This window comes from Pyxicephalus adspersus, chromosome 4 (assembly GCF_032062135.1).
Source record: "Pyxicephalus adspersus chromosome 4, UCB_Pads_2.0, whole genome shotgun sequence".
NCBI classification, from domain to species: domain Eukaryota; kingdom Metazoa; phylum Chordata; class Amphibia; order Anura; family Pyxicephalidae; genus Pyxicephalus; species Pyxicephalus adspersus.
The window spans coordinates 109633708-109648912 of NC_092861.1; the positions used below are offsets into that span (position 1 = coordinate 109633708).

At 38.5% G+C, this 15205-nt stretch overlaps 1 protein-coding gene across 1 annotated transcript in view; it reads right to left on the reverse strand.

The window, feature by feature from the left end:
* Positions 1-15205, reverse strand: part of MTHFD1L (methylenetetrahydrofolate dehydrogenase (NADP+ dependent) 1 like) — a 116554-nt gene that overhangs the window by 40586 nt on the left and 60763 nt on the right. The window contains exons 25-26 of the mRNA XM_072409272.1: positions 12855-12962; positions 11993-12145 (exon numbers count right to left, since the gene is read on the reverse strand). Of these exons, the coding sequence (XP_072265373.1) occupies positions 11993-12145; positions 12855-12962 (261 nt within the window). The remainder of the gene's footprint in view (positions 1-11992; positions 12146-12854; positions 12963-15205) is intronic.

Sequence of the window (15205 nt, forward strand, 5' to 3'; positions counted from 1 at the left end):
AACAGGAGCTTGATAAATCAGCTTTTATCTTGTATCATGCTTATCCCTAAGAGTTGCTGGGGTCTGCATTCCGGAGGGGCCCAAAAATTGGAAAGTTTTGTATAGGCCATTATCCATCCACCATTTAAACCGTTGCAGATTCTCCAAACCTGGTGGGAACAACAGATTTCCTAGGATAGTGGAGAGCAGAGATTGCAGATTCCAAGCCACTTGTCTTCTGCAGAGTCCCAGACATGTAAAGAATGCCTGAGGAGGCTCAAATAGTGTGTACCATACGGGTTGGCAAATTAATATTCAGAGCTTACATTTGGTTAGATTTAGTTGTCGGCCCAAAAACTTCTGGAATTGTTGAAGAAGAGAAATTAGGCTAGGCAGGGACACCAGAGAGTTAGAGAGGCATAGTAACAATTCATCTGCAAGGAGGCAAAAGAGATGAACTTCATGGGGAATACTAAGTCAATTCCTGTGATGTCCAGATGTGCTCTGATTGCCTGAGCCAGAGGCTCTATTGTCAAAGCAAATAGCAGTGGTGAGAGGACAACCCTGTCTGGTGCCCCTTCCTATGGTAAAATATGGGGACCTTTAACCCATGTACTGAATGAAGGCCTGGGGCAAAGCATATGGAGCCATAACCCATATACAGACGTACAAGCTGAAGCCCCATCTCTCCATAAGGTGAATTGAACTGCACCTTATACAAAATATTTAATGCAACCCCATCCCCAGTATTACAAAGATTTATTACCAAACTAAACCCCTTTCAACAACCAGAATTATGAAAAATACTTTTTTTTTTACTTTTTTACTGAATCTGAAATGCTATAGTGTAAGGTGGGGCACTTACAGCACTTTGCTCCTTAAAACTCTGATTGCAGGCAGTAAGCCAGACGATACAAAAGAAAAATATATGGATCTGGTTAAAAGGTTATGCAGTAGGGAGGACAGATACATGAAATACAATTTAGGATATGAAATATGCAAACGCTAGATACTGCTGCCTTGGGGCCCCAAAATGTTTGCCGCACCCTCTTGTACATTTGATTCCTCATGCCGACCTTTGCCACTTCACTGTACTCTGTTAATTTTGTATACAGAGAGACTAAGTGTAGGTGTGAGTCTTGTTAAGCATACTTACAAACATACAGCTTTGTTAAAATTTCAAGTATTTAAAAGAAATTTTACAAAATAAAACAGATTATAGAAAACACATAAAATAAGAAAATGTCCAAATGCTAAAAACTGTGAAATGAAATATTAGAGTCAATTTGTGCAAAATGTATTTTGTATCTTTCTGATGGGCTCCCTTTGGGGTTACAAAATACACCCACAGTAATAAGCATCCTACAACAGAAGTAGCATTGCCATGCGAAAATAAATCACTCTTAAGAAATAAAGCTATTGCAGCCACATCATCACTGCAAGATATTACATTTTTGGTTTGGAATTCTATAGAAAATTGCTTACGCATCATTTACTTTGTGGTTGTGTTCCTTTGATATATATATGTAAAAAAAGTGCAGGTGCCAAATTCTGAACTGAAAAACATACAATACAGTGATATGGTTTGAAAATGGCATAAAGAGGAAAACATCGATAAGGAAGTTTAGTTGGTGGCTTACCCTAGCCTACCCATATGTCCAGTTAAACATCAAAAAGAACTTACCTTCACTTCCTGGTAGACCGAATGTAGCAGAGATAAGTTCCCTTCAAGGAATTTATGCAGACTGGTAGATAGAAATTTTAAGCAACATATACAATGTTTACCCTCCTACAGAAAAGACGCTATGCATTTATGACAACTCAATAAAGATATTAGTTCCTAGGAGCAGATGATCTTGAAGCATGGTACTGCTCTATACCAAATGGGGGTTAAGCCATTTTTATATGAGGGAGCTTTACAATGTCCATGGTGCTTTTTCTTTTTATATGATTTTTTAATGAAAATTTTTCAGTATAAGTACAAACATTATAGATAAAAGGGGGAAAATAACCTAACAAACAACTAAACAAACATAGTGCTATATTTCAATAGTAAATCAATGACCAAAGGGGAAAAAAGAAAAAAAAAAAAAAAAAAAAAAAAAAAAAAAAAAAAAAAAAAAAAAAAAAAAAAAAAAAAAAAAAAAAGATTTAGAAAGGCGAGAGACAAGTTCGGTTGTACGAATACTCCTGTGACTTCCGACAATAGTCGAAAAATCTCTTTCCAAACACTTTGGATACTTTTACAGTACCAAAAAATATGGCTCATCGAGCCGACGACCACAAAAATGCCAGCACAGAGGGGATACACTCAGATCGTATTTTGCCACAACATATGGCAAAATGGCCTGTACCATCTAAGTAGCATCTTAAGATTCCTAGTGTGTAGTGCACCTTGAATATTTAAATGCAGACTGAATCGCTCGTTGCCATTGCTCATCTGTAAAAATTTTGTTCAATTAAACCTCCCACTTCAAAATATAAGATCATTTACCAAACACTTGTTTTTTTTTGGAGTGCCTGATAAATTATTGGGATACCTCAGGAAATACGAGATGATCCAGAGAAAAAAAACCCTATCTGAGGTTGAGTATGAAAGGCTGGTATAGACATTTCTTATGAAAATAAAGTATTTTACATAAAGCATATGCATCAGTAGTAGGTAAACCGAAACAGGCATGTTCTTGTTGAAGTGGCAAATTAGGTGGGCAGGAATGCAAATCTTGAACCAATAAAAGATTTGGGCCCTGATTTAATAAAGCTCTTCAAGGCTGGAGCGAATACACTTTCACCAGTAAAGCCGAGTGATCTAGCAAACCTAGAATGGATCTGGTTCAGGATTCAAAGCATTTGCTAGCAAATAACAACTGACATTGAAGAAATCCATTCCAGGTTTGCTAGATCACCCAGCTTCACTGGTGAAAGTGTATTCTCTCCAGCCTTGGAGAGCTTTAATAAATCGGGTCCTTAGTTGTTTCCAATGGTCGATAGCAAGGTCGGGGATAATGTGTGCTTAGACATCTATTTGGATCAGTAATTCAGAAAAAAAACCGTCTATGACTTAGAAACTACTTTAGCCCAAACAAAAAAAGCTGCTTTAATCGCAGAGACATCTGGGAGAGCTATCCAGGGATAAAAAGTTGGAAGGCCAAGACCTCCAATACATTTGTTTTATCATGGTCGCAAAGCCAACTCTAGCTTTGCCTTAGGCCCAAACATATTGCCGCAACAATCCCTGTATTGATCTGATCTGTATAGGGATCTGAAATAAACTTTAGGTTTGAGAACCAGCAAAGTTCTAAAGAAATACAAAACTTTCGGCAAAAGTAGCATTTTAAAAACTGCCATCCTGCCTACCCATGACACCTCGTTTGGACAATTTAATTAAATCGTCCTTTAACTTAGTTCTAAGTGACAAATAAATCTTTTGGAAGATTAAATCAGTAGGATAGGTCAGGGTTATTCCTAAATATAGAATCTCATATGTGGCCCATTGAAAATTTAAAATTAGTACGTAACACTTCTAAGCGAGATAACGACATTTCCATAGGTAAAGCTTGTCTTCATATCATTCAATTTAGAATAAGAAATCTTCCCAAACATTTGTAACACCTCATAAAGCAGGAAGGGAAAGAACTGGCTCTGCTAAAGTCAAAACTACATCATCCGCATATAAACCTATTTTGTGTTGTACAGAATCTATAGGAATGCCCTTTATCTCCAGATGACATTTAATAACTTCTGCCATAGGCTCCATTACTACATCAGAAATAAATAGGAGACAAACGGCAACCCTGCCTAGTACCGTTAGTTACTTTAAAGGAGCTTGACATTATGCCTGACGTCAGGACCCGAGCAGTGAGATTCGAATATAAAGCTATGATAGCTTGAATATAGGGCCCCTAAACCTAAATTTAAAAATGATACATTGGGGTTATCTGTTATCTGTTTAAGGCAGAGGTCAGCAACCTTTACTATCAAAAGAGCCATTTTGCCTCCTCTTCCACTAAAGAAAAATAGTCTGGAGCCGCAAAACATAACACAGTTTATAAACTTTTAAAAGTTTTAACATTTTTTAAATTTTACCTGTTAGAACAAGTGTGCATGTGTAGGCCTACTTTGAAATAAATTAAACACTGAACTATGCCCCTAGAAGCCTCCAGCTTCTAACGTATCATCCTGTTACATTAGAAGCTGGAGGCTTCTAACGTAACAGGGTAGATTTTTTTGATGGGCAGAGTTCTCTATGTTCTGACGATGCCTTAGCGATGAAATTTTAAGGGGTGTTAGCCACAGGTCTCCCTCATTTGCAGCTTTAATTTTGTTCACCTGTACCCCCCAATCTTGAGTAATTGGGGTTTGTGTGCTAGAAGCCTCCAGCAATGTGTAACAGGGTAAATTATTTTGATGGGCAGAGTTCTTTATTTTCTGACGATGCCTTAGCGATTCAATTGTAGGTGGTGTTAGCCATAAGTGTCCCCCACTTGCACCTCTATTTTGGTCACCTGTACCGCCTCCCCCCCGGTTCAAGAGAAATTGGGGTTCAGATGCTAGATGCTTCCAGCAATGTGTAACAGGGTAGATTTTTTTGATAGGCGGAGTTTTTATGAATTTTTAGGAGGTGTTAGCCACAGGTGTCCCGTACTTGCACCTCAAATTTTTTTCACCTGTACCCCCGTTTCAAGATAAATTGGGGTTTAGGTGCTAAAAGCCTCCAACAATGTGTAACAGGGTAGGGGTTTTTTGATGGGTGGAGTTTTTAGGAGATGTTAGCCACAGGTGTCCCCCACTTGCACCTCTAATTTTGTTCACCTGTACCCCCTTCCTGTTCCAGAGAAATTGGGGTTCAGGTGCCTCCAGCAATGTGTAATGGTAGATTTTTTTGATGGGCAGAATTCTTTATGTTCTGATGATAGCCTAACAATTAAATTTTAGGGGGTGTTAGTCACAGGTGTCCCCCACTTGCACCTACATTTTTAGTTTTGTACATCTCCCCATTCCAGAGGAATTGGGGTTCAAAGGAGGGGGATGTCATTGTACACACCCATTTGTACACGCCCTGTGGTAGATTTATTTCACTGCTAAATTTTTTTCATTAGAACACTGGATAGGGAATCCCCCTCCTCCGCAGTGTCTTGGGAGGAAGGGGATCCCCCATCAGAGATCTCCCCGCAGCAGCCGAAGGGAGCCACAACAAGGAGGCTGAAGAGCCAAATGCGGCTCCGGAGCCGCAGGTTGCAGACCCCTGGTTTAAGGCAAGGACCGCTGGGGGGATTTTGCGCAGATTGACAAACCTCATGTTTAGCATACGACAAGTGCCATCTGGTGCTTGACGCCCTCAAACAAAACCCACTTGTTTAGGTTTGACCAAACGGTAAAATATCATATGGTCTATTGGCAAGTAGCTTTGCATAAATCTTTAGATCCGTATTCAAAAGGGAAATTGGAGAAAATTTGGGGAGAGACCCTGGCTTTGGGATTGTTACAATGATGGCTTGTAGCATCTCTGGAGGGAACATACTGGACACCGATGCCTTATAAAATATAGTCAACAAATGTGGAGCTAATATATCTTGAAAAGATTTGTAATATTTACTGGTTAGGCCATCTGCCCCAAGTGTTTTATTGGATGGTAATTTTCAAGAATCCCTCCGTTGAGAATGGGGAGTTAAGTGAACGGAGGTCCTTTTTTGATAAAGCAGGTAACTATCTCTCGCAGAAACCCTTCAATTTCATCAGTTTTAGGCTGGTAGATAAGAGGGTCCTCCTGGAGAGATTAAAATTTCCTAGAATTGCAGAACTGAGCAACAATGTCATGGGGATTAAAGATTTTTTCATTCGACTCAGCTTTGAATACAAAAGGAGTTTCAGAGTGCTGAACCTTATTTTTAAATCTGGCAGCCATATTCTTAGAGGCTTTGTTACCTTGCGTATACTGGTTAAGTTGCAATTTGTGAATAAATTGAGCTTGGTTGGACAAGAGATGCATGCACAGAGCATGTCAACAATGGAAAAGCTATGTAGTTTTCTCAGTAGTGGGGTTCAGCTTATGTTGAGCTTCCAGATTCCTAATTTCTGTTGAAAAAAAAAAAAAAAAAAACCTAATTTCTGTTGAAAAAAAAAAAAAAAGCCAATTGCTTCCCTCTCATCTTTTTATCTTGAGACGCAAGCTGAATCAAAATTTCTGTAATTGCCTTATAGGCGATTCCATACTGTGAAAGGGTCCATGTTTTGGGTATTGTTAAAATGAAAAAATTCCTTCAAATTATTGCGACTGTGGGCCGAGGCTGCTACATCTGCCAAAAAATTTAGGATTGGCCCTCCAGACTCTGGAAGGTATACGATATTGGTCCTCCACCGCCAATACCACAGGAGCGTGGTCCGACCATGTGATATTATCAATCTCTACCTGGGAAACCTTTCCTAATAAACTCATATCAATCAGAAACATATCACTGCAGAAATAGGATTTATGTGAAGATGAATAATAGGTATAACCCTTTTCCAAAGCATGCAAACACCGCCAAACATCATATAACTGTACTTCCTCTAAGAAGGACTAATAAAGTTTCACTATAGAAACATCAAGCTGTGGATCCAGCACCGCATTAAAGTCCCCACATAATAAGAGGTGGCCCTTCAATGTGGGCTGGGCTTTTTTAAGTACTGAACGAAGAAATCTAGTTTGGCCCACATTAGATGAATAAACATTTATAACTGTAAAAGGAACATTATTGATCTCACAAGTTAAGATGATATATCTAGCATCTGGGTCAGTAACACAATTGTGTAGCCGAAATGCCACTGAATTTTTTTAATCGCAATAAGTTCACCCTTTCTTTTCCGCATCAGCTGTAAAAACGTGGGGGAACAGCTTATGTGTACATTTAGGAGGCTTTGAAGCCAAAAATGGGTTTCCTGAGCACACAAAACATCACATATGTGATGTTTGGCTGAAGATCATAAAGCAGAATTAAACCCCTTAGCATTACTAGTTAAGATTTTAACCATAAACCATCAAAAAAAAAAAACAGCTATGGAGTCCAAATATCTGTCCAGTGGCCGCTTGACAAAGGACAGGTCAGTATACATATGAACAGCAATGGCACAGAAGCAACTGAAGCATCTTGGTAAACGGTGCAAACTTTTGCCTAGACAGAATCATTGCTTGAGATAAGTCCGTATAAACAGTGATATGGGAGTATGGTTCTGGTACGGCTTCTAGATTTCTGGTGGCTTGTAGCAATATCTCCTTAAGATGAAAAAAAGGGATTCCAGCAGTGACATCTCTCGGATTTGTTGCAGACAAGTGGACAGTTTACGGAAGCCTAGGTGCTTTGTCAATCACTAATTCACCTTTAGGAATATCGGGTAGCACAGTAGAGATCAATTGCTGTAAGTAATCAGGAAGCACAGTCGGAAAGACACATTCTACTATTCCGCAAAACTTTAAAGTTGTTCCTCCGGGACTTATGCTCCATGTCGGCGAGTGTACATTTCAATTTAGCCACCTCTTCCTCAAGATTGTCGTGCGAGTCAACCAACTCATTATGGGCAGTTGTAATTTCACCCATTATCACTTCAATATGATCCACTTTACCCTCTAAATTTTGTACATGTCTGCCAAGTGAAAAATGCATACAGGAAAAGTCATTTTGCAATGATTTCCCTGAGGGATAATAGCATGTTTTCAATACCTTATCCACTACTGGAACACCAGTGGTCAGATAATCATCAATAGGTTGAGCTAGCAGTGGGTCACAGGAGAACCCGGACATACAATAGGGTCTCCCGTTTGAGTTAACTTTTCAGACTTAGCAGCATCATCAGCATTATTATCAAGCTGTGTCATCTCATCCATATAGCATGGTGGTGTGTCTTCTGCGTGCAGCAGGAGATTGGGCTGCCTTCTTAGAAATGGAGTGGGATGCCTTCCTCTCCCTCTTAGTAGGTCGTGGAGCATGTGCAGTGCAGCCATCTTGGACTGCTTCCCCTGCTGATTTGGAGAACAATTCGGTCAGTCTCTGCGGACTGGACTTCTCCTTTTTCCCTCTAGCTATCTGCACAAGGTGATCAGGAGCGATTTGTGCTGGGCCAGGAGCAAAATCGATCGTGCATGAGTCGTGGAGAGAGCTCACTTAGAAAGCAGCCATTCCACACTGAAGCTGGCCATGCCCCCCCATAGTGCTTTTTCAAGCAATTAATTATACAAATACAAGGTGTACTAAAGGGGACTCTGTCTTATCCTAAAACAATTTATTATTATTTTCCACGAGAACCTTTCTGTGTACCTCCGCATAGATACATAGATGAAGTTTTGGTTTTGTGGACAGGCACCACAGATTAAAGCCACGAGGAAGTACATGCAACTAACTTTTTTAGAACCAGCTTCCTATTGAGAACACAATAGGAAAATACATTTAGGACATCCCTGAAATAGTATATAGAAGATATTAATTCAATAAAGATTCACTTCAGTAAGAATGGCTGTTTATTTTGTAATGATTTGTTTCTATTATTTGTAAAACTTAATAAAAATCTATTGAAAGAGATTCACTTCATAATTGTCATCATCACTGTAAAGAAATGTGGGAAATGTGCACAATACCAATGGATATTCTAGGACCCAGTGGGTACCCTCACAAATAATGTCACTTTTCCACTAAAACAATTCATTGATTGTTTGATTATGGGGTGGTTTATCTGAGTTGATCAGTTTATGGCCTACTATGTTTAGCAAGACAATAATGCAAAGATATTGTTGTATTTATGACCATTTATATGCCATCAGAAATGGTAACCCATATTCTCCTATAGCCATACATGCTGGTCTCATTCACAGATTTGATCCACTAGTTATCCATTTTACAGCTATGGATAGCATACATGGAAATTCCTTCAGACGTGAATCTTGAAAGCAACCACCTGTCAGACAGGGCTTTTTTTTTTTTCCCTGGTTTGAATGACTAACCAAGGTGCAAACCCTAGTTAAAAAAATTGACATCATTACTTTTTCATTTGATCGGTTTTAGTTTATTACATGCATTGTATTTTTGTTTGTTTTTGCATATTGTATTGTACTTATATAGAAAAGCACAGTTACCTTTTGTAATGAATATTTGTTTTGACATATACTGTAGTCCTGTGCACTAACAGTGATTGGATTGACACCCTGGGACATTTTTTTTTCAGGTACTTGGGCATGCCATGAAGGTGCCCCTAATTTCCATATATTATTTCAACCTGGTGTTATTAAAGGATTGGCTTTATGCTCTGCCCTCCTTTATCAAAGGGATATTTGCATTGTAACTCTTGAACAACGCCTCCAGTTATGGGTGGCAGTGGCACTAATATAAATTGTCCGCCTACAACAGAAATATTACACACTGACTCTACCACTGCCATGTAACCATCGTGAGTCAGAAATATATTGAGCAGGGGTAACATATATCCTTTATGGCAGAGGTAGACAAACTCCGGCCTTTAGGCTAAATACGGCCTAGCCAGTATTCCAGTCCGGCCTAACGCCTCCCCCTCCCCAGTTATTTATTGTTGGATCCGGCCCCACTGTACTCCTGCCTTATTGCGAGTTCCCCCGATATCATCGATATTATCGAGTTCCTGCACAGTAACTCCAATTACTATGCCTAAAGAGCAGAAGCAACGCGGAAGGTTGACCTCGAACGCCATGTTTTCAACCCCGAATGGACTGACGAATTATTCTTTGTCCAACGTGGCAACAAAGTCCTGTGTTTAGTGTGCAACGACACCAACAGCACTTTTAAGCTGTCGAATCTCAAGGGGCATTTCCATGCCAAGCACACGTACAGAGACTTTCATTGACTTCTACCGTCAGCTGCCACATGCTCAATGTTGTTAGTCCGTACCAAGCGTGTGATCACAATGTTTGGCAGCACTTATTTGTGCGAGCAGCTGTTCTCCAAGATGAAGTTTTGTAAGAACAAGCTGCGCTCTCAGCTCACTGACAATCACCTTAATGACATTCTGTTGCTGAACTCCTCTGTTAGAACCTGATATTGTATCTGTCTCTAAGAACATGCAACATCATGTTTCCCATTGATTGTACTGTATTTTTAATAAAAAAAAAAACCCTTCCCTTGGACACCTTGTTCCTTCTGGCCTAGTGTGCCATCTTGACCTCCTGAAATTGCCTAGTAGTTCAAAAAGTTTGCTGAACCCTGCTTTATGGGATACAGACATTCTTTGTGTCTGCCCCTCTGTGAAGGTAGGTTGTTTTCCTTATCATGAATGTGAAATGTGGCAATGTGCCTCGCTGCAGTGTGATGTATAACACCTGGTGTGCTACACATTTTTGTTGTACTTTTAGAAAATCTTGCTGTATGTGAAGTTGTTCTGAAACACTCATTACAGTCTGAGGGATAACCTTTTTGAGAAAAGATATTACATAGTTACCTGACATGTACCTACTATGGTTAGGGTATATACCAGGGTACGCCCTTTATTTCTGGCCTTTTTTTTTATCTTTTCTTGATGCCCATGGAATCAAAACTTGTATTGTATTTAAACTTTAATGTTTTCTTAATGCTGGACCTTCCTTCAAATTTATCTTTATTTATGATCCCATAACATGATGCCTCTACAGTGCTCTTGGTAGCCAATGTCCTATTTTACCCAATATTTAAATACTATATGTATTTTATGAATGGAAATTTTTTAACCACTGGTTTTACCATGTTACTGTAATAAAATTTAATTGTTCTTAAAAATATTTTTATGTTGTACAGTAAAAGTAGGACCCAGGTACAGTTTGTCTTCCCTTGTATTTCAGTGTCACATACAAAATATATTTATCTGACAGGTCTAGATTCTTCACATTGCTAAAACACACACTAATAAAGTCACGGTCCCTCTCATGACTGAGGTTAGAAGATCTGTGAGACAAGCTGCACATGAGGTTATCTGACAGTCTCTTTGTTTTCATTTGTTTCAGTGTTGTTGTTTGTAATGACCAAACCTCTTGTCTCAGCTGCAGCTGGTGGTCATCACTGCTATTTAGTCTGGCCTCACACTTCATGATATGCAGTTGATATTTTCTGCTTGGATGTGGAAGACCTGGTGTGTTGTCCTCTCCAGAGTTCCTGCTCACCCATTTTCTATTGAAGATAAGTTGTATTGCTCTTGGTATTTTATTGTTCTCTTGTGCTCGTTGTTACTAGGCTTCAGGGAGACGCTGATTCGTTCATCTGGGAAGGAACCAGTAGTCTCAAACCCTGTCACTACTCCTGGGGCAATTCAGGGCTACTAGGGCCTAAGTTCCGGTGTATGAGTATTCCCACCTTTAAGGTCTATTCATACTGAAAGGAGTCAGGGCTAGGTTAGGGTGTCCGTAGGTGGTAACAGTTTCCCTCTCCCTAGCCTTTGAGGCCTAGTCCCTTGTCTTTATCCTCCTGTTTTCCTTCTGGTGTTCCTCCCCTCCTCTATATCCGTGACAAATAAATTAATTAGATTAAGAGTAAATTGGATTAAATAATTATGTATTGTGTGTTCATGCAGCCATGGAACACTGAGCTGTAGCATTGATTTTATTTTTTATGGTGCATGAAGTACAACACTGGGTAGGTAATATGTTGTCTATTTACACATAATATAAAAATAACAAAGTAGTAAAAAGGTAATAGAATCTTTGCAGGATGCCCTGCACAGATGCCTAAGACTGCATACACACGTGTAATAGTGTGTACATTATATTTGAATGATCGTATCGTTACAGCATGTACAGAATTGTGCACAATACAATCATTCAAAAAAATCAGGAATAATCGTTGATCGTTCGTTTTCAAACAGTAATTATTGCACATGTGTACCTAGCCTAAGGCAATATGTACAGAGACCCATGTGAAACAATTAGATTACCAGGAGACCTATTCCAATTGCTTGTTTTTGGAGGGCACTATAGATATAAATATAATCCAGATATATGCTTACACAGGCATCCAGACAATATTGGTAATTAGGTTCTAGAACTACTTACAGTTCCAACCAAAGGATATATGAACCCAGCTCCAATACTGGCCCGCACATCACTTATGGGCAGAGTGAAACCAGTTGGCACGCCTTTCTTCTCAGACTGGTGTGATAGAGACAAATGGGTCTTAGCCATACAGATTGGGAGTTTATTAAATCCCTGTATAGAGAGTAAAAAGCAAAAAATGTTAACAATTTTTAACTTACATACATATATATTGCATTTCCAATACAAAAATGCAAAGTATTAAAAGCCTGATGTCCTCATAATGGACACAATCTTAGTTTTGAACTGTAAGACACTTAGTACCGGTAGTATGAAAAAGCTAGAACACAAGAGATCTGTATTTCTGTCCTTGTCACTGTTGCAGACATTTCCTCACTTCCTGTCTAGAAAGACTGTAGTCACTGGGACAGATAGCTAGTGAAATACCTTTAATGATGCCCTGAATAGTGGTAAAATCTGACAGGTGTCCAAAACAAAGGTTTTGGATTGACATGCACATTAAAATTCTGCTAGGATTTACCAGAAAAGAAATCATGTTACCAAGAAAAATGCTTAATTAAACCATTCCTGTAGAAGAAATAAAGTTGCAGTAATTGAGATTTTTTTTGTCTATCATATTTTACCAGGGATAAAAAAATAATGCCCTTTAAAACTAAAGTATAATATTTAAATGCCTTTATAGAGAACTCTGAACCAATATTCACCTCTTGTCTGACCAATAAAGTGGAGCTAGATTGCAGCGGGGCAATTATTGGCATCCCTTCCTCTTTTCTTACTGCTTGTTTTTGTGTATACTGCAACACAGCTCACGTTTTGATCTTTTTGTCAGTTATACACAATTTTGCATTGTCAGATATTTTACCTGCTGAGTGTAGACCTCAATCTTTGACTGAGCCTTTGGAGTCAATTCTATGTCTGCAGCACCATAAACCTTCTGAGCAATTGCTCGGATCTTCTCTACAATGGGCAACTATAAAAACCAAGAAAACATGCAGTTGTCAGATAGGTAAATAAGCAAATACACATTTATTACAATATTAAAAAAATCGCCAGTTCTTAATGGGCTTTTTAGACTTACCAGTTTGTTGCGCTTAATTATTGTGCATTATCTTAAGGTAGCATATTCATTACAAATTGGCTGCCATTTCAATGCAACATTACAAAAAAGAAACATTACAATGTGTTCCCTGCAGCATACCACTACACATTTACAATGGAGAGCACCATAAAACATCACAGTAGGAAAGGTGCATTGACCCGTTGCCATTAGCCTTCGAATGGACTGTGCAAATACCTTACCTGCTTATAGTACAAACTATTGGTTTGCAAATAAATGTGCCAATTTCTTCTTGCAATTTTGTAAATTATCTTCTTCCACAATATTGTATATGCGGCATATATGAAGTACATGTCCCTACTTTCATCCTGACTTCTTCAGAGGTTCTTTTGAACCTTTGTAAGAAAGGTTGGAGTGATGAAACATGTCAGGTGGAGTCATTGCAGACATCATGTACTAAGTGGAGTGTCAGGAGAGCTATATGTTCAGAAGCTGTAGGGTGAGTACTCACTCTACTGCATGTCAAGCTGCCAACAATGCTGTAAAGCACTGATAAATGTGAGTTTTTTCACTTGACATTTTTATATGAATGATAAATATATATCCCTGTGAAGAGGTGATCTGTTATGCTTGCTTTGAGATCCATCTGGAAAGAATTGTTTTTGTTATGACATCATATTTGGAGTGGATGAATAAACTGGTTTGTCGATGTAAAAGCCATATAACTTTCTGCGATAGGAAAGGGTTAGATCAGTGTTTTTTGGTCAGTGTAACCTGACCAAAATGGGTTTTTGTGGACTTGAACTGGGATAACTGGAAGATCACCTAGGTTTGTTGTTTTTGATTAATATGGCACTTGGATTTTCGTATTGATTTAAACTACATAATGTAGATGGGTATATGTTGACTCTGATTATACTTTGTTTCTTCACTATTCCAGTATTTAAATACCTATTATTTGAATTGTAGATTATGAGCACTGCAATTTAGAAAATAGTTTTGTGTAATTACACCAAATGCACTGTGGCAACTAGATGGATTAGGGGATAGGACAGGAATTGTGTATACAAGCATTAGAAAAAAAATTACGCCCTCTTTCAATTCTAAGGTTTTAATAGTAGTTTAAAAAATATGTCTGAGCAGGTAAAATAGTGAAAGCTAACATCAGATGTAAAACATACACATTCCAGGTGTTATTATTTAGTTAAACTGAAATGGGGAAGCTATGTGTGAAAAACTAAATACCCCCTATGATTCAATAGCCACATTTAGCAGTAATAACTTAAGGTAATAATTTTCTGTAAACAGATCTGTCTCACACACGTTTAGGAATTTTTGGACCACTCTTTACAACATTGCTTCACTTCGCTGACGTTTGCAAACATTTGTTTATTATCCTCTCCCACTGTAGAACTTCAAATTGTGTGAAAATGGCCTTGTAACCTTTCCTAGGTTGATGGGCAGAGAGACAGCTGCTTCTCTGAAAAGATTGCTGCACTGGAGCATTAAGGTGTGTTAACACACTGCCAAGAAACAAAGACACAGTTCAAATGCAGAAGCAGCATGTTTAAAAGGTTTACTTGGACTTGCTGATGATTAGTCAATTAGGGCAAAAGCCCATTAGTTATTTGATTAGCAGCACCTGGCTGCTATTTACCCTCTTAATATCAATGAAACATAATTTTTCCACATGCTGCTTCTGCATTTGAACTTGATCCATGTTATATATTGGCAGTCCAGATGCAAAAACTTTAGAATATGCTTGAGAATATGAACCATTACAAGGACATTTTTGTATTATAAAATAAACCCATGAAAACTGCAACTAAAAAGCCAGAATTGAAAGCATTTTCTGTAAGTGCCAAAAGATGCCCTAAGCAGCAGTTACAAAACATGTGGGGTGTCTCTAAAATCAAAGTTGTAAATATAGATTTGTTTTTTTAATTCATGTCATGTGCATCTTGATTTAAAAAGGATACAAACAATTCAGGGAAAACAACGGTCAGTTTTGCATTTTTCCATATCTACCACACTTGAGGTCCCTCAATATGCACAAACTCACTAATGAGAAGGTTGCTATTTTATGATTGAGTACCCTGTGGGGTTCAGGGTTCCTCAGGAGAAGCAGACTTATTTGGTACACACAGGTACCCCTA